General features: G+C 47.7%; 1 protein-coding gene across 2 annotated transcripts; it reads right to left on the bottom strand.

Moving 5' to 3' along the window:
- Positions 1 to 671: 671 nt before the first annotated feature.
- On the bottom strand, positions 672 to 24499 carry FOXJ2 (forkhead box J2). 2 transcript variants are annotated; one of them, XM_054442772.2, is made up of 11 exons: positions 22997 to 24499; positions 16341 to 16687; positions 13445 to 13519; positions 12408 to 12476; positions 12086 to 12226; positions 11190 to 11388; positions 7843 to 8250; positions 7335 to 7436; positions 6562 to 6771; positions 5519 to 5617; positions 672 to 3425 (listed from the first exon to the last, which is right to left on the bottom strand). In XM_054442772.2, the coding sequence occupies exons 2-11, from the start codon at positions 16671 to 16673 to the stop codon at positions 3337 to 3339; spliced, it is 1725 nt and encodes a 574-aa protein (XP_054298747.1). In that variant the 5' UTR covers positions 16674 to 16687; positions 22997 to 24499; the 3' UTR covers positions 672 to 3336. The 2 variants fall into 2 exon arrangements, with proteins under 2 accessions (XP_054298747.1, XP_063528457.1); XM_063672387.1 differs by lacking the exon at positions 6562 to 6771.
- Positions 24500 to 26508: the final 2009 nt, after the last annotated feature.

Raw genomic sequence — 26508 nt, 5'->3', positions numbered from 1 at the left:
TGCCCGCCTCGGCCTCCCAAAGTGCTGGGATTACAGGTGTGAGCCGCCACGCCCAACCAATATCTTTTTTTTTTGAGAGAGAGTTTCGTTCTTGTCACCCAGGCTGGAGTGCAACGGTGCAGTCTTGGCTTACTATAACCTCCGCCTTCCAGGTTCAAGAGATTCTCCTGCCTCAGACTCCAGAGTAGCTGGGATTACAGGCATGCGCCACCACGCCCGGCTAATTTTGTGTTTTTAGTAGAGACGGGGTTTTACCATGTTGGTCAGGCTGACCTCGAACTCCTGACCTCAGGTGATCTGCCTGCCTCAGCCTCCCAAAGTGCTGGGATTACAGGCATGAGTCACCACACCTGGCCCCAAAGTATAATATCTTAAATCTTTAAACTATCCTAAAATGCAAGCAAGGTGGGCCTACCCCATATACCAACCTACAAGGGGTGACTGACTCTCCCACAATATGTCATCATACTTGATAGCATTTGAAAAGAGGAAGGTTAAGGACGTGCCTTTGATTCTTCTTTCCCACCAAGGTCACAAAACATGTCAGGGTCAACTAATTCAACCCAGTGGTGGAAGGTGGAAGAGGAATAAAGACCAACTGAAACTAAATTCTTTCACATTTCTCTTTTCCTTCCCTGGCCAAAAGAAACCTGAGACCACTACCAGTAAGATAAAACTGTAAACATTCTTTTTTTTTTTTTATTAAGAAAGCATGCAAAAAAACAATGACAACAACTTGTGAGACCATATACCCCCTTCCCAGGATGCAAGAATGCAAAGCATTATGGGTGGTGGCACAAAGGACTCACCAAACCAGAAACATGAGGAGCAGGGACTGAGGAGAGAAAGGTTGGGATGGGTGGATCTAGACCAAATAATTACTCCTTTGGTCCCTCTCCTCCACTTTCTCTCTTATTTCCTCTTATAGGCAGTGAGCTTCTGCAGTTTCGCACACATCACCCAATACAACAATGACTATACTTTGTGTCCAGCGACGCTAGACCAACAAGAAAAAGTAGTATTCTTTTCATTTCATGAAGGGAAGGGGAAACTGAGGCCCAAAGGGAGTCAGGTTTGCCCTGTGCCATGTAGCAAGACTGGGCTTGGTGGAAGGGAGCTGGAATCTCAGGAGGCCTAATGGCCAATCTCCAGTCCCAGACCCAAACTTCAGCTACCCTGGCTGCACACCAGAATTCTTCATGAGACTAGTTTGCAGAAGACACAGATGAACAAGGGGCATTTGCATGTATGATCCTACCCTTGCAAATCCTGTACGGATCTGAACAGGAAAAGGGTTTAGAAAAGAGAAGTGATCATTTACAAACGGGGAATATTGAGGAGAACTGACGGGAAGTTTTGTGTAGGACGCACACTGACTGGAAGGAATAAGGAAGGAAAAGATGCCTAAAATAGGGACACTGGGCAAAGGCATTTTGCCACCCTCTAAGAGAAATTCTCCTTTCCCCAATGGGAAATATTATGTCATACTTCAACCCCACTAAGTGCCCTCCAACATCATGGGAGATTCAAGCCACTCGCACCCCCATTTCTTTCTTAGAAAGGCTTCAAAGAAATAAAGTGCTCTTTAGTTAACTGCCCTATCTTGCCCCTTTACTTCAGCCTCACTGGACTTCTTCAATAAACTCTCATATATAACCCCCTTCCAAAAAAAGGAAAGGGGTGGATGAAAGAAAAAAGCAGGAGAGCGGAAAGCCAAATCTCTTGGAAATTATGGGTAAATAAAATAATATGCATGAAAAGCAGAAATCACAAAGTGGCCTTGTCTATTCCATACATTTTGTCCCACAGCTTTTCAGCAAGTGAAATAAGGACAGAAGTAAAATTGTTCTTCCCTCTCGTAACTAAAATTCACCAATTAACATTAAATATACACTGAGTACTTTGCAACAATAAGTCATGGCCACCCCTTGTAAAAGAGATGAGTTAGCTCTATACCTTTTTCTGGGGGTCCCCCTTGGCCCTCACTGAACTCTTGCCTCTAGATTATTTACTCTCCTCCACCAATCTCCTTCACCCCTCAAAGCCTACTTGCAAAAGCTTCAGCCAGATGATCTGGATTCCAAGAGAAGCATCTGCCTATATATTTAAAGAACTAAAATATTCCCTATCCATTTCTTTGCCAGCTCCCTTTTCCTCTCCCCGTCCTCCTACCACCAACACTAAAGGTTTGGTTCTGCTATGAGACCGGTGGGAATGAGATTCCCATCACGTCTTAGGACACGACGAAACTCAGAGTGATAATGGGTTACTTTTTCTTTGTTGAGAATCCCAGAAAATGGGGGAAGAAAAAAGATGGGTGGAAGATTTGGGCAAACAATTAAAGGAGGACAAACTCATATTTGCTGAATGGGAAAAAGGGATGGGAAGATCATTCGTAAATGCAAATAAGAGCCACAATTAATTTTCAGAGAAAATAATGTTTAAAAAGCCAAAATAGTTAAGTTGGAATCATCTCCAAGAAGCTAAAACTATGCTGAATAGTTGTCCTCATGCCCTACCACAGAAGCAGAGTTTGGGCTAAAACCAATCCTATCTTCTTAGAGAACGGGCTTGAAACAAGCCAATGGACACTGATGTAACATGGCAGTGTACACTCAGTTTCACACTGACTTATATTCCATCCCTTCCAATGGTCTCCAATTCCACTAGGATTTTATTGTCACCCTCCTGCACCACCATCATCACTTTCACCCTTGATAGGAAATGCAGACTGGCAGAAGTAAGGATTGAAGGTATAAAGGGACAAGGAAGACCTCAGAGGACAGAATTAGCACCATTTTAAAACCTCCAAATTCTTGGCTGCCAAGTAATGTTTCAGACCCTTTCTACTTGGTAATGTGGCCTCTCCAGTCCTGGCCTGAAACTGACGGGAACAAAAAACAATTTAGGGCCAAAAGGTGGGATTAGCATTGAGTTTCTCCAAGAGAAAGGTAAACTGGAGTCTGAAACCTTTCTCTGTAGCTATCATGGCTTCATCTTCCAGCCTGATGATTTTAAATTAGCAAAAGGTGGACATGATCCATGATGTAGGGACAGGAGACTATGGACAGTATATAATCGATAATAATAATAATAATAATATAAGAATAATAATAAAAGAACTAGGAAACAACAGGAAGGAAGAGAGAAGAATGAGGCAGGAAAGAGGGGGTTATCTTCGGCAGCATCTTGCAGTGGCTTCTCCGACAGAGAAAGAACAAAAAGAGGATATATGTCTATATACAGACGGGGGGAAGGGATGGGCTGGGGTTGCTCTTTCCCCACTGCCAGACTTCACCACGCGGCCCTGGGCTGATGTCCACACTGTGTGATGCACTAAGTGATCAAGTCCCAGTCGAAGTCGTCAGGGATTTCCTCACTGGCACCAGGAGGTGGCACTGGTGGCCGAGGGACCATATGGTGTGCTGTTAGAAAGAAAGAAAGACAGTAAAAGGAGAGTGGATGGGAAGCTGTTCCCTCAATTTAGAAGGACTGTGCTCAGCCCCAGATAACACCATCAAGAAGGCCTTGTGAAGCTATCGCCCTTATCAGCTGGAGTTAATTTTGGTTGCAGGTCACCATTTCAGTGAGGTCTCAGGAAATAAACTAGAGTAAATTACATTCCACAGCAATTAAATATTATGCTGCCGTTAAAAATTATACTTCTGATGCCAGGCGCAGTTGCTCACACCTGTTATCCCAGCACTTTGGGAGGCCAAGGCAGGCGGATCACGAGGTCAGGAGTTCGAGACCAGCCTGGCCAACATGGAGAAACCCCGTCTCTACTAAAAATACAAAAAATTAGCCGGGTGTGGTGGCATGTGCCTGTAGTCCCAGCTACTCGGGAGGCTGAAGCAGGAGAATGGCATGAACCTGGGAGGTGAGGTTGCAGTGAGCTAAGACCGTGCCATTGCACTCCAGCCTGGGCGACAGAGCGAGACTCTGTCTCAAAAAAAAAAAAAAAAAACTATACTTCTGTAAAACATATGATCACGATAAAATAACATACAGAAGATAATATCATATGGCTGGGCATGGCGGCTCATGCCTATAATCCCAGCACTTTGAGAGGCCAAGATGGGTGGATCACTTGAGGTCAGGAGTTCTAGACCAGACTGGCCAACATGGTGAAACCCTGTCTCTACTAAAAAATAAAAATTAGCCAGGCACAGTGGTGGGCACCTGTAATCCCAGCTGCTCGGGAGGCTGAGGCTCGAGAATCACTTGAACCTGGGAGGCGGAGGTTGCAGTGAGCCAGGATCACACCATTGCCTACTGCACTCCAGCCTGGGCAACAGAACAAGACTCTGACTCAAACAAACAAACAGAAGATAATATCACATGAAATAGCAGTACAGAAATCGGTATTTATATTATATGGACAAAGAATAGAGAGAGTCAGATGTCACCTCCAAAATTGAAAACACGTGTGGTTAGGCAGAATAACAGTGATTTTTCTATATGTGTCTAAATGTGAAGGATCTGTTCATTTTGTTCTATGGCAATTCAGCGTCTCCCTGCCCCACCCCCACTATCAGAGATAGTTCAGTCCCAGACCCCTGATTCTAGAGATCAGGTGACAGGAAAGCAGACATGGGCACAAAGCAAGTATGTGTGAATAACAAATTCATTTTATTTGCCTGAGCACATCTTCCATCTAGATTCCAAAGCCACACATAAATGTTGCACATAGCTATCTTTTGCTAATATGTATGCTTTCACTTCCTTTTACTATTGCAGTTACTAATTTTAAAGTACACCTAGCCGGGGTCAGTGGATCATGCCTGTAATCCCAGCACTTTGGGAGGCAGAGGCAGGCGGATCACTTGTGGTCAGGAGTTCAAGACAAGCCTAGCCAACATGGCAAAACCCCGTCTCTACTGAAAATACAAAAATTAGCCAGGCATGGTGGTGTGGATCTGTAGTCCCAGCTACTTGAGAGGCTCAAGCAGGAGAATCATTTCAACCCAGGAGGTGGAGGTTGTAGTGAGCTGAGATCGCACCACTGTACTCCAGCCTGGGCAACAGAGCGAGACTCTGTTGAAAAGAAAAGAAAAGGGGAAGGGAAGGGAAGAGGAAAGGAAGGGGAAGGGAAGGGGAAGGGAAGGGGAAGGGAAGGGGAAGGGAAGGGGAAGGGAAGGGAAGGGAAGGGGAAGGGAAGGGGAAGGGAAGGGGAAGGGAAGGGGAAGGGAAGGGGAAGGGAAGGGGAAGGGAAGGGGAAGGGAAGGGGAAGGGAAGGGGAAGGGAAGGGGAAGGGAAGGGGAAGGGAAGGGGAAGGGAAGGGGAAGGGAAGGGGAAAGGAAGGGGAAGGGAAGGGGAAGGGACATCTGTCTTCATTAGTCTCCCCTGACATATACCTCCTTAGCAGGTAGCCCATCCTCCGGCCTTGGGAATTATAAAAGCTCATTCCCTCCAGTGAGATGCGGCAAAAGTTCACAGAATGGCAGCTCAGAGTCAAAGGAAAGCAAAACAACTCATCAGAGTACAACAGTTTTGAAACAAACTTCCTAGCTCTTACCTGGGCGATTGTATCCTGCTGAGTCCTGGGTGGGGATTGGGTACATCGGTGATGGGCCAGGGTAAAGGTGGGGAGCTTGTGGGTGCCCGTAAGAGTTCACTGCCAAAGCAAGACAAGACTTACTTGAGTGGGGGGGGTCACTGTACTCAACAAAGCAGGGAAGAAAAAAATATACCCTTGCTCCCATCCTCCTTCTCTCTTCCCTGCCCTGTTCTGTAGCTCCTGCAGGCATGAAGGCTTTCTGCAGAAGCTGTCAGTCCTCACAACTGAGGGTAAAAAGAAATGGATAGTACAACTGTGAAATAGGAAAGATATAAGGATGAAAAATATAGAAACATAGGGCCAGGTATGGTGGCTCATGCCTGTAATCCCAACACTTTGGGCAGCCGAGGTGGGCAGATCCCTTGAGTCCAACAGTTTGAAGATAGCCTGGGCGACATGGTGAAACCCTAGCTATACACAAAATACAAAAAAAATTAGCTGGGCATGGTGGTACACACCTGTAGTCCCAGCTGCTCGGGAGGCTAAAGTGGGAGGATCACCTGAGCTCCAGGGGGTCAAGGTTGCAGTGAGCTGTGATCACACCACTGCACTCCAGAGCCTGGGTGACAGAGCGAGACCCCATCTCAAAAAAAAAACACAAGAAACAGGAACATAATCATGACATCTCTCTCATTTCACTAGTTTGAACATCATGTAAGTATAGAACCACCATTTCATCTGGTATCACCCAGGCGGTGGGGATTACTGAGACGCAAATTTAAAATACAGCCTTTCTCTAACAAATCTCCTTCCTTTTCTTAAGTAATTCTGATCTCCCAAACTGAGGTCTAAAAAGGAATCATACAGTCTATTTCTTTTGCATTTTTCAGTTTAGGACTTCACTGATTCAACAGATATTCAGTCAACTGATAAACTAGTTCCACTGCTCAATTTGGGTCACTGCCCCATAAAATCCTTTCTCTCAGTTCTCTTTTGCCTTTCTCCTATGCTTCCTTTTCAACATAGTCTCCACCTCCATGGCAACTGGCTTGGTGCAGTACCTTGGCTCATGGCTGACTCCTGTTTGCCACTGGTGAGGGCACAGGAGTCAGCAATACGGGCAGGGGCTGCTGGGCGGTGGGTACCCCCTTGAGGGGGCACGTGACCAGTCTGAGTAAGGAAGTGGTTGAGGGAGTCACACAGATTGGCAATGTGATGCTGGTCGAGGGTCCAGTTCTTTTGCTCTGCCTGTCGTAGACTCTCCATCAGTTCTACAAAGAGGGAAGCAAGCAATGCAAACCTTGCAGAGGTAGGAAGCCCCTATCAGACCCAGCCCTATCTCACTGTTCCAAACACATCATCAATCACCCCCACTGATAACAGGCACTAACAATAACAATTTACATCTTTCAGAGCTCTGCATTTTCAAACTCTCATTCTATTTGATCCCTTACCAAATTCTTATAATTTCCATCTTACGGATGAGTAAGATAAACTTTCAATGTGACTGAGTGACTCAGCCAAGGTCACACTGTCAGTAAGTGGTGACAAAACTACAAAATAGTGGTCCATGGCTTCTAAATTCCTGAGGGCCTTCTCTCTCCCAAAGACAGAATGGACTAGGATTATTCACTGCCACATTTTCAGTTAAGACAAGATTAATTTGGATTAATTTGAAAATAATGTAAATATGATCCATCTTGTGTAAAAAGAAAGAAAAACAATGAAATCCTCAATTCTGGAACTTCATTTAACCACCCCCTTCCGGTTCCAGTTTCTACTGGGTTTTCCCTTACAGTGTATCCCTCTCTTCCTTCATCCTTTGATCACTAACCTGAGAATTGTGACTGCTCAATGCTGGACCAATTGAGCCGATTCACCATCTTGAAGCTTTCCTTCAAAGAGTCAATATTAGAGCACCAGTCAGAAGGAAAGGCTGTAAAGAGGAGGGGAAAGTGGATAATAAGATAGAGTGAAGTATAAGACAGCAGTCAAGTGATACCAGGCTGACTACATGCAAGATTCTTGCATCTATACAGATTATCAGTTGCATTTCCAAGTTTTGGACTCTTCCTCTCTGGGGGTTTAGGACTGAAAAAGTTATCTATGCTTTAAGTACAGCCAGGCTCATAGTCAGGAGAATATGTAAAACAATCTCAATAGATCCAATAATTCTACAAGACAGAGTTCTAAGCAGTAACTGTTCAAATTAGCTCACATGAAGGAGCAAAGCCTAAAAGACCCATCATTAACTTCCTAACTAACTGCACCTCCATGCCGCAGTTAGGACAAGGACATCACCCTCACCCTCCTCTAGATCACTCTGCACCCTCCTTACTCACCAAAGCCAGTGTTGTTGATGGGAGCCTGGCCTTGTGCCTGTGGCTGTGGAGGTGGTGGCTGCTGGGCAGAGTGGGAGTGGGGATGGTGCTGATGAGGGTGGTAGCCTCCATGCTGCAGGGGGGGTGGATGCATGGCCATTACAGGGGGAGGCCCATAGCCTTCTGCCCCAGCTTGCTTTCCCCCTGGTGGGGTACAACCATCTGGGCTTGGGGTGTGCAGTGGAGGAGCACCCCCTACAGCTGAGGGGCCCTGGGCAGGTGCCTGCTGCTGCTGCTGTGGCTGGGACTGCTGGGGAGGTGGCTGTGGCGGCTGCTGCTGCTGCTGCTGTTGAGGTGGCGGTGGCTGCTGCTGCTGATACATGTAGTAGTTGTTCGAGGGTGGGATGTCCCCCAGGAGAGAAGAAAAGCCTGCAGGTGGGGAGGAAGCAGGCAAGTGACTTAAGCAATGCATTTTTCACAAAATGGGATTTTCCCTGGGTTGAGATGGGAAGCCTCAGACTAAAACTGTGGAGTTAAAAGGGTAAGAACATTCTAGGGCAGCAAAGATCCCTTTGGCCCTCCTGGCAGGTACAAGAAACAGGAAGGTACTTAGGTTAGAGGAGGGCCCTGACAGTGTGGAGACCACTGAAATCTTACTAAAAAGGTCAGTGTGTAGCATTTAATGCTACTTTTTAGGGATTTGGCTGAAGGCCTGAAATCACAGTTTCCCAGCAGGTGAACTTTAAGAAGGAAACCATCCCTGGTCATCTAGTGTTTAGGGGGAAAAAAAAAGTAAATCAGAAACAAAACAAAGCCAGCAGTTGTCTACTATCTCCTCTTCCTTCTTTTTTTTTGTTTTTTTCAGACGGAGTTTCGCTCTTGTTGCCCAGGCTGGAGTGCAATGGTGCGATCTCGGCTCACCACAACCTCCGCCTCCCAGATTCAAGCAATTCTCCTGCCTCAGCCTCCCGAGTAGCTGAGACTACAGGTGTGTACCACCACGCCCGGCTAATTTTGTATTTTTAGTAGAGACGGGGTTTCTCCATGTTGAGGCTGGTCTTGAGCTCCTGACTTCAGGTGATCCGCCCACCTTGGCCTTCCAAAGTGCTGGGATTACAGGCATGAGACACCGCGACCGGCCCCTTATTTTCTCTACACTCTGCTACTGCCAAGTCATTCCTGTATCTTCTATAAACAAATGTAGCTTGGGTAACGAGCAGAGACAAGATGGAGTTATTTCTCAAGCAGACAGGCCGGGAAGAACAAAAGTCTGAGACTAGGGGCTTTCGGTCACAATAAAACTTGAGTGAACTCTAGGCTGTCCTCACCCAATCTAATTTTTTACTTTATTTCTGACAGTTTCTCATGTTCCCGTCTCCAATCAACCAACCACCTGAGTCGGATTCATTTCTTGAGCAAATGCTACAGTCTTGGACACAACTCTAGGAATTGATCCCCTGGGATATACAAGAAGAAATTCATGAAAATGAATATAAGTTTTCCAAAAAGTGACTCCTAACCAGTTTTTATCATTCCATTCAGCGCCTGCTGCCAACACAGGGCCACTGCACAGAACGAGAAGGTCTAATGCCTCACCTGAAATCAACTTCAACACTGTCTCTAAGTTATTTAAAAAACGAACACACAGATATTGCAGAGGGCCGAACCAGATGTTCTCTCAAGGGGCCTCCCAATAAAAATTTTAAGTCATTCTCACATGATAATTAGGAAAATGTGCACGGACAAGATACTAGCTGATATTAAGGATGTATTATCAATTATGTTAGGAATGATAATGTCATGGTAGATAACTAGAAGAAAGTCATCATTTAGCGGTGTATATCAAAGTTGTATTTATGAGTGGAATGACATGGTATATGTGAATTCCATTAAATTACTCCAATTTTTAGAAGGCTCAGTGGTAAACAAAACAAGCCTAATAAAATACTGATAACTGTTAAAGTTGGGGGATTGAACACAGGGGTTTATTATATTTTTCTCCACACTTTTGCATCTGTTTGCAATTTTTCACAATAAAAGTAACATAAATATAAATACACTAAAAAGTAAAAAGAAACTTCTCACAATGAAACGCTGGGATTCTTCGGGAGAGGGTACTGCTGCTGCCCCCTCGTGGTCATCCTCCAAATGACTCGCTTGCAGCCCTAAAATCACCGCCCTTAGCCCTGGAAAGGGCAATCCTCCAACTCACTTTCTGAAGCTATTAACCTAGCTTGCCTCCTGAAACAGCTGTATTTGCACAAAGACAGATGAGCTCGCTTGACTCCAAACAGTTTTAGTTCATGAAATATTTCCTCTGAGTAGTGATACCTCTCTCTGTGTTAAAAATAAGAAATATGGGTCAGGCGCAGTGGCTCAGGCCTATAATCCCAGCACTTTGGAAGGCTGAGGTAAGTGGATCACCTGAGGTCAGGAGTTCAAGACCAGCCTGGCCAACGTGGTGAAACCCTGTCTCTACTAAAAAAGAAAAAAATTAGCCAGGCGTGGTGGCGGGAGCCTGTAATCCCAACTAATTGGGAGGCTGAGACAGAAGAATTGCTTGAACCTGGGAGGCAGAGATTGCAGTGAGCCGAGATCGCGACACTGCTCTCTAGCCTGAGCAACAAAGAGCGAAACTCTGCCTCAAAAAAATAAAAAAAAGAAAGAAATATGGCCGGGCACGGTGGCTCACGCCTGTAATCCCAGCACTTTGGAAGGCCGAGGCGGGTGGATCACTTGAGGCCAGGAGTTCAAGACCAGCCCAGCCAACATGGTGAAACCCCGTCTCTACTAAAAATACAAAACTTAAGCCAGGCACAGTGGCTCACGCCTGTAATCCCAACACTTCGAGAGGCCAAGGCGGGCGGATCACCTGAGGTCAGGAGTTCGAGACCAGCCTGGCCAACATGGCGAAACCCTGTCTTTACTAAAAGTACAAAAATTAGCTGGGTGTGGCAGCAAGTGCCTGTAGTCCGAGCTACTCGGGACGCTAAGGAAGGAGAATTGCTTGAAACCAGGAGGCGGAGGTTGCAGTGAGCCAAGATCACGCCACTGCACTCCAGCCTGGGCGACAGGAGCGAGAGTCCATCTCAAAAAAAAATAATAAAAATACAAAAATTAGCCAAGCGTGGTAGCACGTGCCTGTACTCCCAGCTACTCGAGAAGTTGAGATGAGAGAATTGCTTGAACCCGGGAGGCGGAGGCTGCAGTGAGCCGAGATCGCACCACTGCACTCCAGCTTGGGCGACAGAGTGAAACCCTATCTCAAAAAAATAAAAATAAAAAAATAAGGGAAAAAAGAAAATGTCACCCCACTTGTTCAACAAGATAAAAACGTCTCCATGCACCCATCCCAACTTCAGACTCACCGTGCTGAGAGGAGGAAGAGGACTTCTCCAGCATGGACTTATAGAGGTTGCGGAAGGACCAGCTTAGATCCTGAAAGTTGATCTCTGAGTAGGAGAACTTAAAGTCATGGTTGGTGTTATAGAGGGGAGGGGGACCCTCAGCACTTTCTCGGCCTGAAGCCCCTGCTGCCACTGCTCCACCATCCACAGATCCTGTGCCCTGCAAAAACAGGTAAGAAATTCCTGACCAGTGTCCCAGCTGAGGGACCAATAAAACCCTTCAATGGTCACCAGGCTCTCCTGTCTGTCCTCTTCATCCTCGCCTAGCTCTTCAATGACCCAGCATCATTTTCTCCTTCTTTTCTCATTAGTTCTTATCTTGAATCTACCCTCTTTCTCTCATCAGTCTCCATTTCTTCTTTTTTTTTGTTTGTTTGTTTCTGAGGCAGGGTCTCACTCTGTCGCCCAGGCTGGAGTATGGTTGCGTGATCTCAGCTTACAGCAACCTCCACCTCCCCGGTTCAAGTGATTCTCATGCCTCAGCCTCCCGAGTAGCAGGAACTATAGGTGCATGCCACCACGCCCAGCTAATTTTGTATTTTTGTAGAGATGGGGTTTTGGCATGTTGGATAGGCAGGTCTCAAGCTCCTGGACTCACATGATCTGCCTGCCTCGACCTCCCAAAGTGCTGACATTACAGGCATGAGCCACTGTGCCCAGCTTTTTCTTCCTGATGTTTCTCGAAGTTCTGCTATGCCTTTCTATTTCTCTCTATTTCCCTCTTTTGCCTTCCCCTTCTTTCTCAATTTATCTGCCTCATATATCACAGATACTCAATACATAATTCTGAATAAACAGGGAGACATCTGAATCTATTCACCACCCATCCCATGACCCCTGCCATATCTGCTTCCTACCTGGCTGTAGCTAGCAATAGATGTGGGGCTCTGAAGTGACATCTGTGGATTCCCCTCAGGAGGCAGAGAGGCTTCTCCACTCCCTGGAACGCCTCCCCGTGGGCTCTTGCTTGCCTCCTGTTCTGGTGAGTCTTGGGACAGCTGAGGGTTGTGAAGAAAAAGAAATCTATAAGCAGAGGCACAACATCCTCCCAAGACCCATGGTTTCCCCTCTGCTGGTATTCTTTCCACCTTTGCCTCTGAAAGGACCGAACATCCACAAGAGGAGGTGGAAGGAGCAGTTGGCTCAGATATGGCATCTCCTCATGAGCTGGAAACTTACATCATCATCTGGAGGGTGTCTTCTCTTTCGGGAAATGTCAGGGCAGGTGTCAATTGTCCAATAGGAACCCTGGAAGGAGATCCCATTCCCACAGAAAACAAAATTGTTACATTCAGAACCTCCCAGGGTTCTGGGTATTAATGAAGAGCAAATTTGTCCTAGAAACTCACTGAGTATGCCAGAGGTAATCCTGTGGTCCAAACACAGGCCTCGATTGTTTTGGAGGGGCAGAACAATGGCATCTAGCTCAAAGAGCTGGAAATGTCCAGACACAGCCTCTCCCTTCCCTTCTGACCTGAGGCAAAACTTGCTTGGACTTTAGCATCCACATCTGTCGAATGGAGAAATTGATCCATCCCTTCTCTTTTATGGGGGAAACACCAGGGACTTTTGTATAGAGATGTTTGTACAAAGGTTATTAAGTCTACCTTTTACATCTAGGAATAAAGAGTACCACACAAAAAAGGGGGAGCATGAAAGTCAACTTTACCCTAAGTATTTCTATTTAAAAAAAAAAAAAAAGATTTCACAGTCTTTTTTTTTTTTTTTTTTTGAGATAGAGTTTCACTCTTGTTGCCCAGGCTGGAGTGCAATGGCACAATCTCAGCTCACTGCAACCTCTGCCTCCCAGGTTCAAGCAATTCTCCTGCCTCAGCCTCCTGAGTAGCTGGGATTACAGGTGTGCACCACCACGCCTGGCTAATTTTTTGTATTTTTAGTACCGACGGGGTTTCACCATGTTGACTAGGCTGATCTTGAACTCCTGACCTCAGTTGATCCGCCCGCCTCGGCCTCCTAAAGTGTTGGGATTACAGGCATGAGCCACGACGCCTGGCCTCACAGTCTTTCTTAGTCACCCATTCTACTGGGGGCCCATAAGCTTGACAACCAAGCTTCCTCTGAGAAAAAATAAAGATGCTTCTCTAATTAGCATGATTTCCTCTTCTGGGTAATTAAAACAGCCACAGGACTCTGGACTGTCAACTACTTCACTCTCCTTCCTACTCCTCCTTTCAATGCTTACAGTAGTATCTTACCTTCCCAGGGTCATCCCGAGGTCTGGGCACCTTCCGGAAACACTTGTTGAGAGAAAGGTTGTGCCGTATTGAATTCTGGAGATGCAGAGAAGCAAGTTAGGCCTGAGCATTATGCAGAGCAGAAAATTTTCCAATAGAGCACAGAGGGACACACACACAAAAAATAATACACCATGGAGTTGAAGTATCAGGGTAAGCTCAGTACCTCTTAACTACACCGATGGAGGGAATTATGCATCAAATAGCAATAGCAATGAGATAAGAAAAATGCAGAGATTAAATTGATGGGGGGGATGCTATAAATTTGATTACTAATGCTTCTGAAAAACTGATTATATAGTTTTTCAATCTTTCCAGCCGAGTGACAAGTATATAAATGCCTCACAATCACATCTGCCCAGTTCCTCAATCTACCCTACTGATAGCAAAAGAACAATGTTTTAAAACTTTTTATATAAATTATGAGTGAAACAGAAACACAGATCACCTTCATTTTCTCAATAGCCCATAGAATGTTCACATTTGGAGGAAAGAAATATTGTATAAGCGTGTTGGGGTCGGGTGTGGTGGCTCATGCCTATAATCCCAACACTTTGGGAGGCCAAGGCGGGCTGATCACCTGAGGTCAGGAGTTAGAGACCAGCCTGGCCAACATGATGAAACCCCATCTCTACTAAAAATACAAAAAAGTAGCCAGGCGTGGTGGCACATGCCTGTAATCCCAGCTACTCAGGAGGCTGAGACTGGAGAATCGCTTGAACCCAGGAGGCAGAGGTGGCAATGAGCCCAGATCGCGCCACTGCACTCCAGCCTAGACAACAAGAGCGAAACTTCGTCTCAAAAAAAAAAAAAAAAAAAAAGTGTGTGTTGGGTGGGATTGGGGATTATGGTAGCTAGCAGGGACATATTTACAAAGGGAAAGCTCAATGGGCCAGGCACAATGGCTCATGCCTGTAATTCCAGCATCTTGGGAGGCCGAGATGGGAGGATCACTTGAGTCTAGGAGCCTGAGGCCAGCCTGGGCAACACAGTGAGACCTCATTTCTACAAAATAAAAAAAAGTTCCTGTGCATGGTGGTGCATGCCTGTAGTCCCAGCTACTCAGGAGGCTGAGGTAGAAGGATTGCTTGAGCCCAGGTTCAAGCGGCAGTGAGCTGTGATTGTACCACTACAATCCAGCCTGGGTGACAGAGCAAGACCCTGTCTTTAAAAACAAAACAAAACAACAAAAAAAAGAGGCTGGGTATGGTGGCTCACACCTGTAATCCCAGCACTTTGGGAGGTCGAGCCAGGAGGTGGATCATTTGAGGTCAGGAGTTTGAGACCAACCCAGTCAACATGGTGAAACCCCGTCTCTATTAAAAATACAAAAAAAATTAGCTGGTTGCAGTGGCAGGCGCCTGTAATCCCAGCTACTCGGGAGGCTGAGGCAGGAGAATCGCTTGAACCTGGGAGGCGGAGGTTGCAGTGAGCCAAGATTGCACCACTGTACTCTAGCCTGGGCAACAGAGCGAGACTCTGTCTCAAAAAAAAAAAAAAAAAGAGGCCAGGTGCAGTGGCTCACACCTATAATCCCAGCACTGTGGGAGGCCGAGGCGGGTGGATCATTTGAGGTCAGGAGTTCAAGACCAGCCTGGCCAACATGGTGAAACCCCATCTCTACTAAAAATACAAAAATTAGCCAGGCAGCAGTGGCACGCACCTGTAATCCCAGCTACTCGGGAGGCTGAGGCAGGAGAATCGCTTGGACCCGGGAGGCAGAGGTTATGGTGAGCCGATATCACACCACTAAACTCCAGTCTGGGGACAGTAAGACCGTGTCCCCCACCCCCGCCAAAAAAAAAAAAAAAAAAAGAAAAAGAAAGCTGAGTGCTTTCAACAGTCTCCAACTCACTACATGGTTTGTATGCCAACTGGGGATTTATAGAGTGAGATAACTACATATTAAGTTCCCATTCCTACTCAACAATTGACAAATGATCTACTGCTCCAAAAAATTGAGCATATCAGCCTTCCTTCTTTGCTTGGGAGAGGAGCCCCTTCTTTCTTCATCTCCAGCCAAACAACTTAACTTCTCATTACTTGCTTGGTAGCCAGCTGTTGATAAAGAACCTAATTATATTATTATTTTTCTTGGAATGCAGCTTTTCAAAAGATGATAGACTGTGCAATGGAGCTATGGAAATCTGATGCTCTAGATTAGACTCCTACCTCTAGGTAGGAAGGAGTGATGCCATGCCTTGCACAGTGACTGGAATATCATAGAATGGCAATAAACATTTGTGAAATGAATATCCTCTTTGAGGGATCAGAAGACAAGAGGATGTGGGCTGGGTGCAGTGGCTCATGCCTGTATTCTCAGCACTTTGGGAGGCTGAAGCAGGTGGATCATGAGATCTGGAGTTCGAGACCAGCCTGGCCAACATAGTGAAACCCTGTCTCTACTAAAAATACAAAAAATCAGCCAGGCACAGTGGCGGGCACCTGTAATCCCAGCTACTCAGGAAGTTGAGGCAGGAAAATCGCTTGAACCTGGAAGGTAGAGGTTGCAGTGAGCCCAGATCATGCCATTGCACCCCAGCCCAGGTGACAGTGCGAGACTCTGTCTCAAAAAAAAAAAAAAATAAATAAATAAATAAATAAGAGGGTGTGATGAGCAACAGCGTCCTGACATCCCCATCACTATACTTAATGGCTTGGAGTTTCCCTAATATACCTTATAAAAGTTGTTCAACTCTGAAAAAAAGTAGAGGGCAGAACATATGAGAATTCAAGTTTTCACATCTCTGAGACAAACCAGAGTAAACTGAACAGGTTACAAGAAGAAACAAAACCTTTTTCTCTAAAAAGGCTGTTGAAGGCTAAAACTAAGCCAAGATTATAGAAGCATTCCCACCTTCCAACCAATGCCAGCATTCTTGTAATAAGGGAAGTTATCACAGATCCAGCGGTAAATCTCGCTGAGGGTCATCTTCTTGGCTGGAGAGGAGTTGATGGCATAGGTGATGAGAGTGGCATAGCTGTATCGTGGCTTGCCGTCCTGGTGCACTGCTGCCTCGTCTTTGCTCAGGGTGGCATTAGGATCTGTGGGTGAGCCTGGTGAACACTTGCGGCTGCTCCCGGGAGGCCCAGCCTGGGAGGCACTTCCAAGCTTCTCAATGGTAGCTCGGAGGGTCAGCTGGGGGAGCCAGTCTATGGAAGTGAGGCTACTCTCTAGGTCAGAAGCCATGGTACTTCTGGGTTCTGCAGAGAAGAAGACAAAGAGGAGACGAAAATACTGGGGGCAAGTAATACTCAAATCCTTTTGTTTGAGGGAAGTAGAGTTTCTTCTTACTCTCATTCCCATAAGACACCCATGGCATGGCCTTCCACCAGGTGTTCCCAGAATCCCCAAGCAGATCTACCTACCAGATGATGGAGTGCTAGTTACCCTACATCTTATTGTGGAGCAGGGCCAAGAGGCCTCTCCATGTAGGACTAAAAGAGATCAAACTTCACACCAAATTGAGCTATTTCCTCAATTCACCTTACTTATAGCCCTACAACATAGTATTTTTAAACTACGTAGGAATGAGTTTGAAAAAAGAAAAACCCCAGTTAGATAGCAGGTAAAATTAAAGTCCATTCTCCAATCATGTGACACCTGTTATATTTTCATACAACATCCACAGATAGACGGCACGAACGTACATATAAAGCAAAAGTCTACCTAAATACAAACATACATGGATGAAGCACACACCAACACTTTTAAAGATGTTTCCTACTAGATGCATTACGAGCACTTGCCCTTTTTATCCCACACACATGTGCACCTGAGGCATATTAGATATATCCCAGGCATAAATTATATATGACAACCAGCAGACAGACACATAAACAGTGAAGCACATACACAGAGATCACGATTACATACACAGCATACATTACCACCAGAGGACAAAGTCACACACAGAAGCAACACATCCTGAGTACACAGGTGCCCTCACACTTTTTAAGCTACCCTTTGCATGCTCCCGCCCACAGACACCAACACCAGGAAGAAGTCATCCACAAGGACCTCCCACCTCTCAGCCTGCTGGGCTTCATGGAGCCAGGGAGACACCCAGCTGTGTGCCTACCGGTAACAATCAGATAGCCTGGCTAAAAATAGCCACTCTGGGGCTCGGAGCTGGCTCCCCTTCTCCGCCCTCCTCCTCCCTCCTTCCTTCCCAGCCAGGCAGGCACGCTCGCTGCACCTCCATGCAAACTCCTGGAGCTGCCAGACCGCCTACGCCTGATGTTTGCACACCCTGCTGCCACCCACACTGCCTGGGCGCTCTTGCCAGCAGAGAGGTATAGCTACAGTGACATCTTGCTGAGGAAAGGTGAAGAACGATGGGTGATATCTATATTGCAGGGTCTAGAAAGGCTGGCAAGAACCCCTAGGTAGCCATTTGGCGCTCCCCTAGAGCTGATGCCAGCAACCCCCTAAGCATTTGCTGCCTAACAGGTTTGTGCCTGCACAGCTGCCAGCTACCAGCTAACATTTTCTTCCTCAGTCCTACCAGGGTATTTCTCCTGAGGAGCCAGGACTAGATTGCCTCAAAGTTCAGAATCCTGAACAGAAACGTATGATGTAAGTGATCTCTAAATCCACAGCCAGATATATGCACAAGCGTATCCATAAAATAACAACAGATCCACGCACTTTGCAGGCCAAAGCTCAACAGCAGATAGGACCATGTCCCCCTCTCTCCTGACCCCAACACATCCTTCAGGGTCTCAGCTCCCTCTTCTATCCTAGGTAGTGATTCTTCTGCCCTTGACCCTTAAGCCTTTCTCCTAGGGGTCAGCATTCTCACTTACTCCCCTCTCCCCAAGGTCCCACCCACGCAGATGGCAGTCTGCATGTGTGCACAAGTACCCAGCCCTGTGCTCCGAACCAGCAACACACTCACTCCACAAGGCTGAAGGAAACACCTTAGTGCCTCAGGGGCCGGGGCAGCAAGAGACCCAACTCTCACCCAAGAATTGTTTGACAGGAGAAAAAGGGTGGAGGGAGGGGCGCTGGCATGTTTACAAATAGCGTCATGAAGGGTTTCCCCTTTATCCTTAGCTTCTCTCCCACTATCCTCCTCTTCATCCCACTACCACATTGCCCTAACCATGGAAACTTGGAAACTAATAGGAACACTTAATCATTCCAGGAACCTCACACCTTCCAATACTACTAAGTCAAAACACCCCAGTCCCTGGGCTATAGCAGATGACATATATACTTGTATACTCGTAGCAGGATCACAGTCCTGTAGCTGGGTCATCCGAACTGAAGAGTGGCATGCCAATGAGCAGGTTTCCAATGCCCAGGGTCCTCCTGGGTCCTCCCCAGATGGGGAGGTCCCTAAAGTAGTTCTGCCCTATTCGCTATTTATCTCCTTCTAAAGATCCCTAGGAAATTTCATCTTAAGAGCACAGAGGCCTTCAGTTGATGTTCATTTGAAACGACTTTTCCAACACTGGACAGGGGCATGACAGTGGATTTAAAGTGTTTAGAGGGCTTACAGAAGAACCCATTTGGCACATGCCAATCACAGTGAGTTCCTGAAAGGGAAGCACTCTCAGCCTTTTGCAAGTTGTTCTACGCCCTTCCCTACCCTTACCCCAGCACCAGGTTAGGATACTGAGGTTAAATTTAACCTTTCTCCAGCCCCCTTCCAGTCAGCCCTCCAGACACAGCGCCCAGCACTCAAAATATATTCAAATCTCACCAGCTACAAGCAGCTTGTAGCATCTGATCCTTTTGATCTTTCAGCACCGTTCTCCTTTGACCCATCCCATTTTCTCACCCTCTTCACTTCCCCATGTGTGAAGGGCAGCCCAGCATGTAAAGCCTCGGAGACTGAGGTTCCTTGGTTCTATTCCAAATCCTCCTGGACTGTCCCTAACCCCCTAACCACCCCTTGCCTCTCTAATGAAGTGTTTTTTGTTTTTTTTTTGGAGACGAAGCCTTGCTCTGTGGCCCAGGCTAGAGTACAGTGGCGCGATCTCGGCTCACTGCAACCTCCATCTCCTAGGTTCAAGCGATTTTCCTTTCTCAGCCTCCCGAGTAGGTGGGATTATAGGCACACGCCACCACACCCAGCTAATTCTTGTATTTTTAATAGAGGTGGGGTTTCACCATGTTGGCCTGGCTGGTCTTGAACTCCTGACCTCAGGTGATCTACCCGTCTCGGTCTCCCAAAGTGCTGGGATTACAGGTGTGAGCCACCATGCCTGGCCCCCAGTGAAGTCTTGATGCCTCAGTTTTCCCCTTCCATAAAAGAGATGAACCCATAAACCCTGCCAAAGCATCGTCCCTGGAGGGAAGTGAATGAAACTTAATGAGCTCGTGGCTGCCACACATTCCACGCTCCCCAAAATAATGGCACGAGGCTAATGTTCAGGGCTATTATTAGAAAGGCAAACAAGAGGTACTTCCATTTCTCAGTCCAACCAACCTAGTTACCCAGACCTCTCTCTCCAGGTGGGCCTTGTGCCACGGGGCTTGGGCAGAACCTGAGTCAGGCCACATTCTTCTCTGTGTGCTGGAAGACTGAAAGGAAATACCCACAGAAGCTGGGAAAGGCAGCCAAAGGGCAGGCTCCATCACATCCACACGACGTCTAATGAAGACTACGGAACTGGGAGAAAGGCAGAGAAAAACAGACACATAGACATTCTGGGAGTGAAAGACCGATCCTGGATGAAACATGTAAGATCTACAATAACAGGCTCAGTTTTCTTCCCATTTTATCTGAAAGGCCACTAATTGTTCCAATGCCAATATCAGGTAATAAGGTGTGATAACTTCCTGCCTCATACAGAATGCCAGAATAAAGAGGGCAGTGGCTAGGTGTAGCACATGAGGAGGTAGGCTACCTGAGTTTCAATCCCAGCTCCACTATTTTGATTGTTGTAAGGATTACCTTGAGTTAATATTTTTAGAGCACTTAGTAAGTGCTAAGTAAGTGTAGCTATTGGCCGGGTGCGGTGGCTCACGCCTGTAATCCCAGCACTTTGGGAGGCAGAGGCAGGAGGATCATGAGGTCAGGAGATCGAGACCATCCTGGCTAACACAGTGAAACCCCGCCTCTACTGAAAATACAAAAAATTATCCGGGCGTGGTGGCGGGCGCCTGTAGTCCCAGCTACTCGGGAGGCTGAGGCAGGAGAATGGCGTGAACCGGGAGGCGGAGCTTGCAGTGAGTCGAGATTGCGCCACTGCACTCCAGCCTGGGCGACAGAGCGAGACTCCGTCTCAAAAAAAATAAATAAAAAAAAATAAGTGTAGCTATTGTTTTTAAATGGGGAAAAAAGAGAATACTAGAAATTAAAAATTAGCAAACTGACAGACTATAGAGATAGGAGTGGAAGCAGCAAGCCTGCAGTGGTTTGCATTACAAAGCCCGCACTGCGTCGGCAATGGTTTTCAGGATGTCAGAATCTCAAACTTTTCCTTTGGAGGTAATATCACCCAGTACTGGCTAATGCTAGGATCAGGAAGACTCCAAGGATGAAGGAATGAGGAACTATCATCTCTTATCTTCCCGGGTGAACTAGGTGTAGTCATAAGACATGGCCTGGGAAAGCACACTCTCTAAACCACAGTTAATCCCACTCAGTAACCACCTGCTTCTAACTGATTCCAGAGAAGCAAGCAGGGTTAGGGAACTCAGTCCAAGCAGGGCAAGTTAAACTGCATGGCGGTGGCGTACTTGGAGGTGTTGTGATATAGTTCACCCTGAGCCATTCAGGCAGGTGCACGCCAGCATCTAGTGAAGCACTTTACAAGAAACAGGCTGCTGTTAACCAGCGTGGCGTCTTTTGTAAAAGGTAGGGGAGGGAGTTCTGGAGTTAGGAGTCAAGGATCCTCATCCTTCTGAGACCAGAGGTATCAGCAATGAAGCTCTCTTATTAGTCCTAGAAGAAATGATCCCAGCCTGAGACTGGACTGCCCTGCTGCTTAAAGGACTGTCCTGTAGACCGTCACGAGGGCTCCCACTGACTGGGGGAAGGCCAAGCCTTTCCCCTCAGGTGGGCATCCTTACCACCACCTATCCATGTCCTTGTTCAGAGGCACCTGCTTCTAGAGGCCCACCAGAAACATACAATTCTAGGTAACTGGAGTATAGTCTGAAAAGCACATAAGTACCTGTCTCCACACACATACCCACTTGAAACAGAGAGAGCCACACTCACCTGAATTAAGAAGTATATGCATGTTGTCCTACAGCACAGCCACACAAATCTGTGCCCTATCTCATATACCACCAGTAGCTTCCAGGACAAGTGAATATGCTCAGGAACTTAGGCAGACCTCACCCATGCCCCAGAGAGAGGAGGAAATATGAAAGGCCAAGTCAGATGAAGCCTCCTTCACAACTTGTCCTTGCTGTGAGACAAGATAAGGTATCTGCTAATGGCAAGGCAGGAAAGCAGACAAGCAGCTACTGACCTCTCCTAAAAACAGCCTAGGCTTCAGGGGAGGATCTCCTGGTACCCTTTTCCTGCCTTTTCTGAAGATTCTGGACTTTGATAATTCCCTAGCTTATGAAGGAAAACTTTAACACAAGGTTTCAGGGACTCAGAACTGAACAAGAAACAGGAAGGGAGAGGATGAGACTATTAGGTACTTTTCTGGAAGGAAACTTTATATACTCCTCAGAAGTGAAATCTCTCCAGTGGTCAACTTGTTTAGACGGAAGTCTGGACAGAAGCGGAGCAGCAGCCCTCCTCCCTTCATATCCAGGATCTAATTTTTCCTGAAGAATTGTGAGCAAAAAACAGGAGTCGAGAAGGGGACTGGGGCAGTGGTTCAGGGCCAGTATCAAGGAAGCACTTCAACCCAGGAGTTGGCATTCCCCTGCACACTTTCTTCTCGCCTCAGAACATGTGGGATTCCCATTTTCCCTTTGGATTTTATGGCAGAGGCATACATCCAGCTAGGAATGGAAATGTCAGGAGAGGAGGCCTCTTGGTAACTGAGATAGGATGAGCAGGAACAGATTGCTTTTCTTGTCAAGGGAGCTGTAATTGCAGTAACCTGGAGGGAACACCTCTGGTGAACACTAAGCTGACCTCGGCATGCCCTGGGCAAGGCCAGGACCCCAGATGCCACCGTGATTTTCATGACAGCCCACTCTCCAGGTGAAAAGGCCCAAGGGTGAAGGGTGGTATGGGAGTCTTACCACTGGTTGGGTTGTGTAAATCACTGCTACACAGTACGCATGTTCTCAAAATGCAGCCGTTTTCTGATAACCCTTTTCCTCAGCATGAAAACATCCACTTCCCTAAGGGACCTAAAATGAATCCCATCCCTTTAGTCCTCAAACACTAAGAAACCCATTTCTCAGAGCTTCTGCAGCAAGATGTGGGTTCAAATCCAGAAGCTCCCTTGGATCACATTTCCCATTGGATTTTCTGAGTCATCACTCTATCTTCCCCGGTAGTGAAACCCACGATCCACCAGCTCAACCCCCTACACCCACTAGTGCCAGACAATGACAGAGAGAAGATGAAAGAAAGCACTAACCTGTCTCCAAGGTTCCTCCGGCAAAGGGAGGGAACCACCTGGTACTGGAGTTTGGGGTTGGAGGGATTCCCCTCTTCAGAGGCAGGGGGCGGCTGTCATCCTCGGTGGCTCTTCCTGTACTTGGCTGAGCCTCCCAAGTTGGTGAGGGGAACTGGGTCCCCTGAGGATGAGGAGTCAAGGGCGGAGGAGGGGGAGGGGGAGGAGAAGGAGGTCCTACTTGGGGAAGGTGGCACACCCCCCACACCCTGCTTGTTACCCTGGGGAGGAGGGGAGGAGCCTCTCCCAACCAGGAGTTGTCTCCTCCCCCTTGGGGGAGTTCCCCTCCCCCCCAAACTGGATCTTTCTGAGGTGGAGGGCTCTTTCTGTCTGCTGGAGATATGAGCGGAGGGGATCTACCCCGTTCCACTGTCTAGGCACGAGGAAGTTGAGGGGGAGGTCTTCCCCTCTCCAGAAGGCTGAAAGCCGATTCCTCTTCTTTCCCTGGAGTGGCTTCTGAACGTAAGGACTCCTGTCCCCTGTGAACACTGGTGGGCCGAGGGTGCCTACTCCATAGGCACAGCCCCGTCTCTCTTTGCCTCGAAAGTCCTGAACTGTTGAGAGTGTGTGTTTGGAGGGGCGGGGGCGCGCTAGGGTGGTCTCACTCTGCTTCCCTACGGAAAGCTCCCTTCTTTCCACTTCTGGGGGTCTCCTCCCCGGCCAGTACAGGGGTCTTCCTCGCCTCTAGGCAGGAGAGAGGCGTCCCCTCCAGGGGTCTCTTCTTTCCCTCACCCGAGTGGTAAGGGTCTTTTCTCTCCAACAGGGGGAGAGGTTGCTCGCGTCCCCGCTCCCGCCTCCGCTCCCGGGGTGCCCCAGAGGGTGGGGCTTTCGTACTCCCGGCTCTCCCTGAGCTGGCCTGGGCAGCACGGTCCGGGAGGCCGCGGCTCGAGACTCCGGTCCCTGCTGCTGTGGCGGCAGCACCTCCTCTAGGGCCGTCCTGTCCGGTCCGCTCCCTTCGGCGCGTGGGGCTCCCCGCGCTGCCACCGCTCGGGCTCCGACCAGTCCGGGCTCCCGGGGAGCCAGAAGGCGGACGGACAGTGTCAGGGCTCGGCGCGGGCTCGGGCTCGGCTCGGCTCCGCTGCAGGCCCCGGCTCCTCCCCGGCCTCCGCGCCGCGCTCCGCGCCCCTCCCCCTCTCCCGCCCGCCGGCCGCTGCCGCCACCGCCTCCCGGCGCGGGTTAAGGAGGAGCCGGGAGACGCCGAGCCGCGGGCGGCGCCGAGCCGCGAGCCGCGCTGCCGGGTGTGCGCTCCGCCTGGAGAGCCACGGCAGCTCTCAGGCCAGCGAGGGGTCTCGCCGCCCTCGCCCACCTGCGGCCGCGTGGCTCCGGGAGCTCGCCGTCTACCCGGGATGACAACTCACTGCTCCCCGTCGGGAGATTCCCTTGTGCGCACCGTATACCGTCAATTCCAGCTGACACCCCAACTCCGGCGTTTCATTCTGTTAAAACTCCGTATATAGATGAACAGCCCCAGCTTTCTCAGGACTGTCTTTGATGGGCTTCTCTTTCCCTCGAGATGATTTATAAAGGATCATGAGCATTGAGGTGAAGATTGGGGTGAAGTTTATGTTACCTTTTTATCATCCTGGAATTCAGTAAATGCTCCTTGAATGAGTGGATACATGATAAATGAGCGTGTAACGGTGAAATAAACATTAGAAGATCTGGGTCCTGTTCCTTGTTCCAGCTTCGTAAACTTGTGCACGGCCCTTGTTCTCTGCAATCTTGCTCAGCGAAGAAGGGACCTTGATACTCGGCCTGCTTACCCTTTACAGCTGTCACATCCTGAAGTCATATTATTCTGCTGCAAATTCTTATATATTTCATACTCTGGCTTTTTTTTTTTCTTTTTTTGAGGCGGAGTTTCACTCTTATTGCCCAGGCTGGAGTGCACTGGCGCGATCTCGGCCCACTGCAACCTACACCTCCCGGGTTCAAGCGATTCTTCTGCCTCAGCTTCCCGAGTAGCTGGGATTACAGGCGCGCGCCACCACGCCGGGGTTCAAGCGATTCTCCTGCCTTAGTCGGCACTACAGGCGTCCGCCACCGCGCCGGGCTAATTTTTGTATTTTTAGTAGAGATGGGGTTTCACCATGTTGGCCAGGCTGGTCTCGAACTCCTGACGTCGTGATCCGCCTTCCTCGGCCTCCCAAAGTGCTGGGATTACAGGCGTGAGCCACCGCGCCCGGCCCATACTCTGGCTTTTTAAACTTTTATCAAACTACCCTACTTTCTTTCCTTTCTTTCTTTTTCTTTTTTTTAAATAGAGACGGGGTCTCAGTATGCTGCCCAGGCTGGTCTTTAATTCCTGCGTTTAAACTATTCTCCCGTTTTAGGCCTCCAAAGTGCTGGGATTACAGGCAGGAAACACGGCCTGGCCTGCTTTCTACTTTATATCACATAAGATAATAGGAGGCCAGGCGCAGTGGCTTACGCCTGTAATCCCAAAGTTTTGGGAGGCCCAGGCGAGGGGATCACTTGAAGTCAGGAATTAGAGATCAGCCTGGCCAACGTGGTGAAACCCCTGTGTCTACTAAAAATACAAAAATTAGCCCGGCGCGGTGGCGGACGCCTGTAGTGCCGACTAAGGCAGGAGAATCGCTTGAACCCGGAAATCGGTGGTTGCAGTGAGCCGAGACCGCGCCACTCCACTCCAGCCTGGGTGACAGAGCTGGAGTTAAAAAAAAAAAAAAAAAAGAATTAGCCAGGCGTGGTGGTGCGTGCCTCCTGTAATCCCAGCTACTTGGGAGGCTGAGGCAGGAGAATCACTTGAAACCGGGAGACGGAGGTTGCAGTAAGCCCAGATCGTGCCACTGCACTCCAGCCTGGGAGACAGTGAGACACAGTCTCAAAAAAAAAAAAAGATAATACGAATACAAAAACAGTGCTTGCAAAATATTTGAATTGCCCCCCAAAGACTGCATACTTAAGTTATATGTATATATTATATTAATAATTATATTTATAATATGCCAGGCATTGCACTGAGCATTCTTCTGCATGTGTTGTCACATTGATGATTCTAGCAATTCCCTAAGACACTATCATTATACTTCTTTTACAGATGAGAAAATTGTGACTTACAGATACTATGTGTGAGTTCACTTAATTAGTAAACAGCAAAGTCAGGACTTAAATCCAAATGACTCCAATGCCCAGCTCTTGACTTCTATACCATTGTCCGGAGCGATCAGAATTTAAAGTCATCCTCAAAATTAAAGGCAGTAAACCAAACCAAGCCTGTTCTTCCTCCTCACACTTCCTGTATTCAGGTTTAAAGATGTATTTTTCCCCTCTTTGAGGCATTAAATAATTCTCCCACAGGCGGATAATTTGGCGGCAAATCTTTCTTGCTGTGTATTGATGTCTTGTTATGTTTCAACCGTTTTTGATATTTCCTATGTATGGAAATTGGAGGGCTTGAGTGACAGGCAGAAGTACTAAAAATGGAAACATGAGGGAAGGATTAGAATCTTCCT

Source organism: Pongo pygmaeus, chromosome 10 (assembly GCF_028885625.2).
Source record: "Pongo pygmaeus isolate AG05252 chromosome 10, NHGRI_mPonPyg2-v2.0_pri, whole genome shotgun sequence".
Lineage (NCBI taxonomy): Eukaryota > Metazoa > Chordata > Mammalia > Primates > Hominidae > Pongo > Pongo pygmaeus.
Note: the sequence above shows the minus strand (reverse complement) of the source record. Positions and strands in the feature narration are given on the sequence as shown.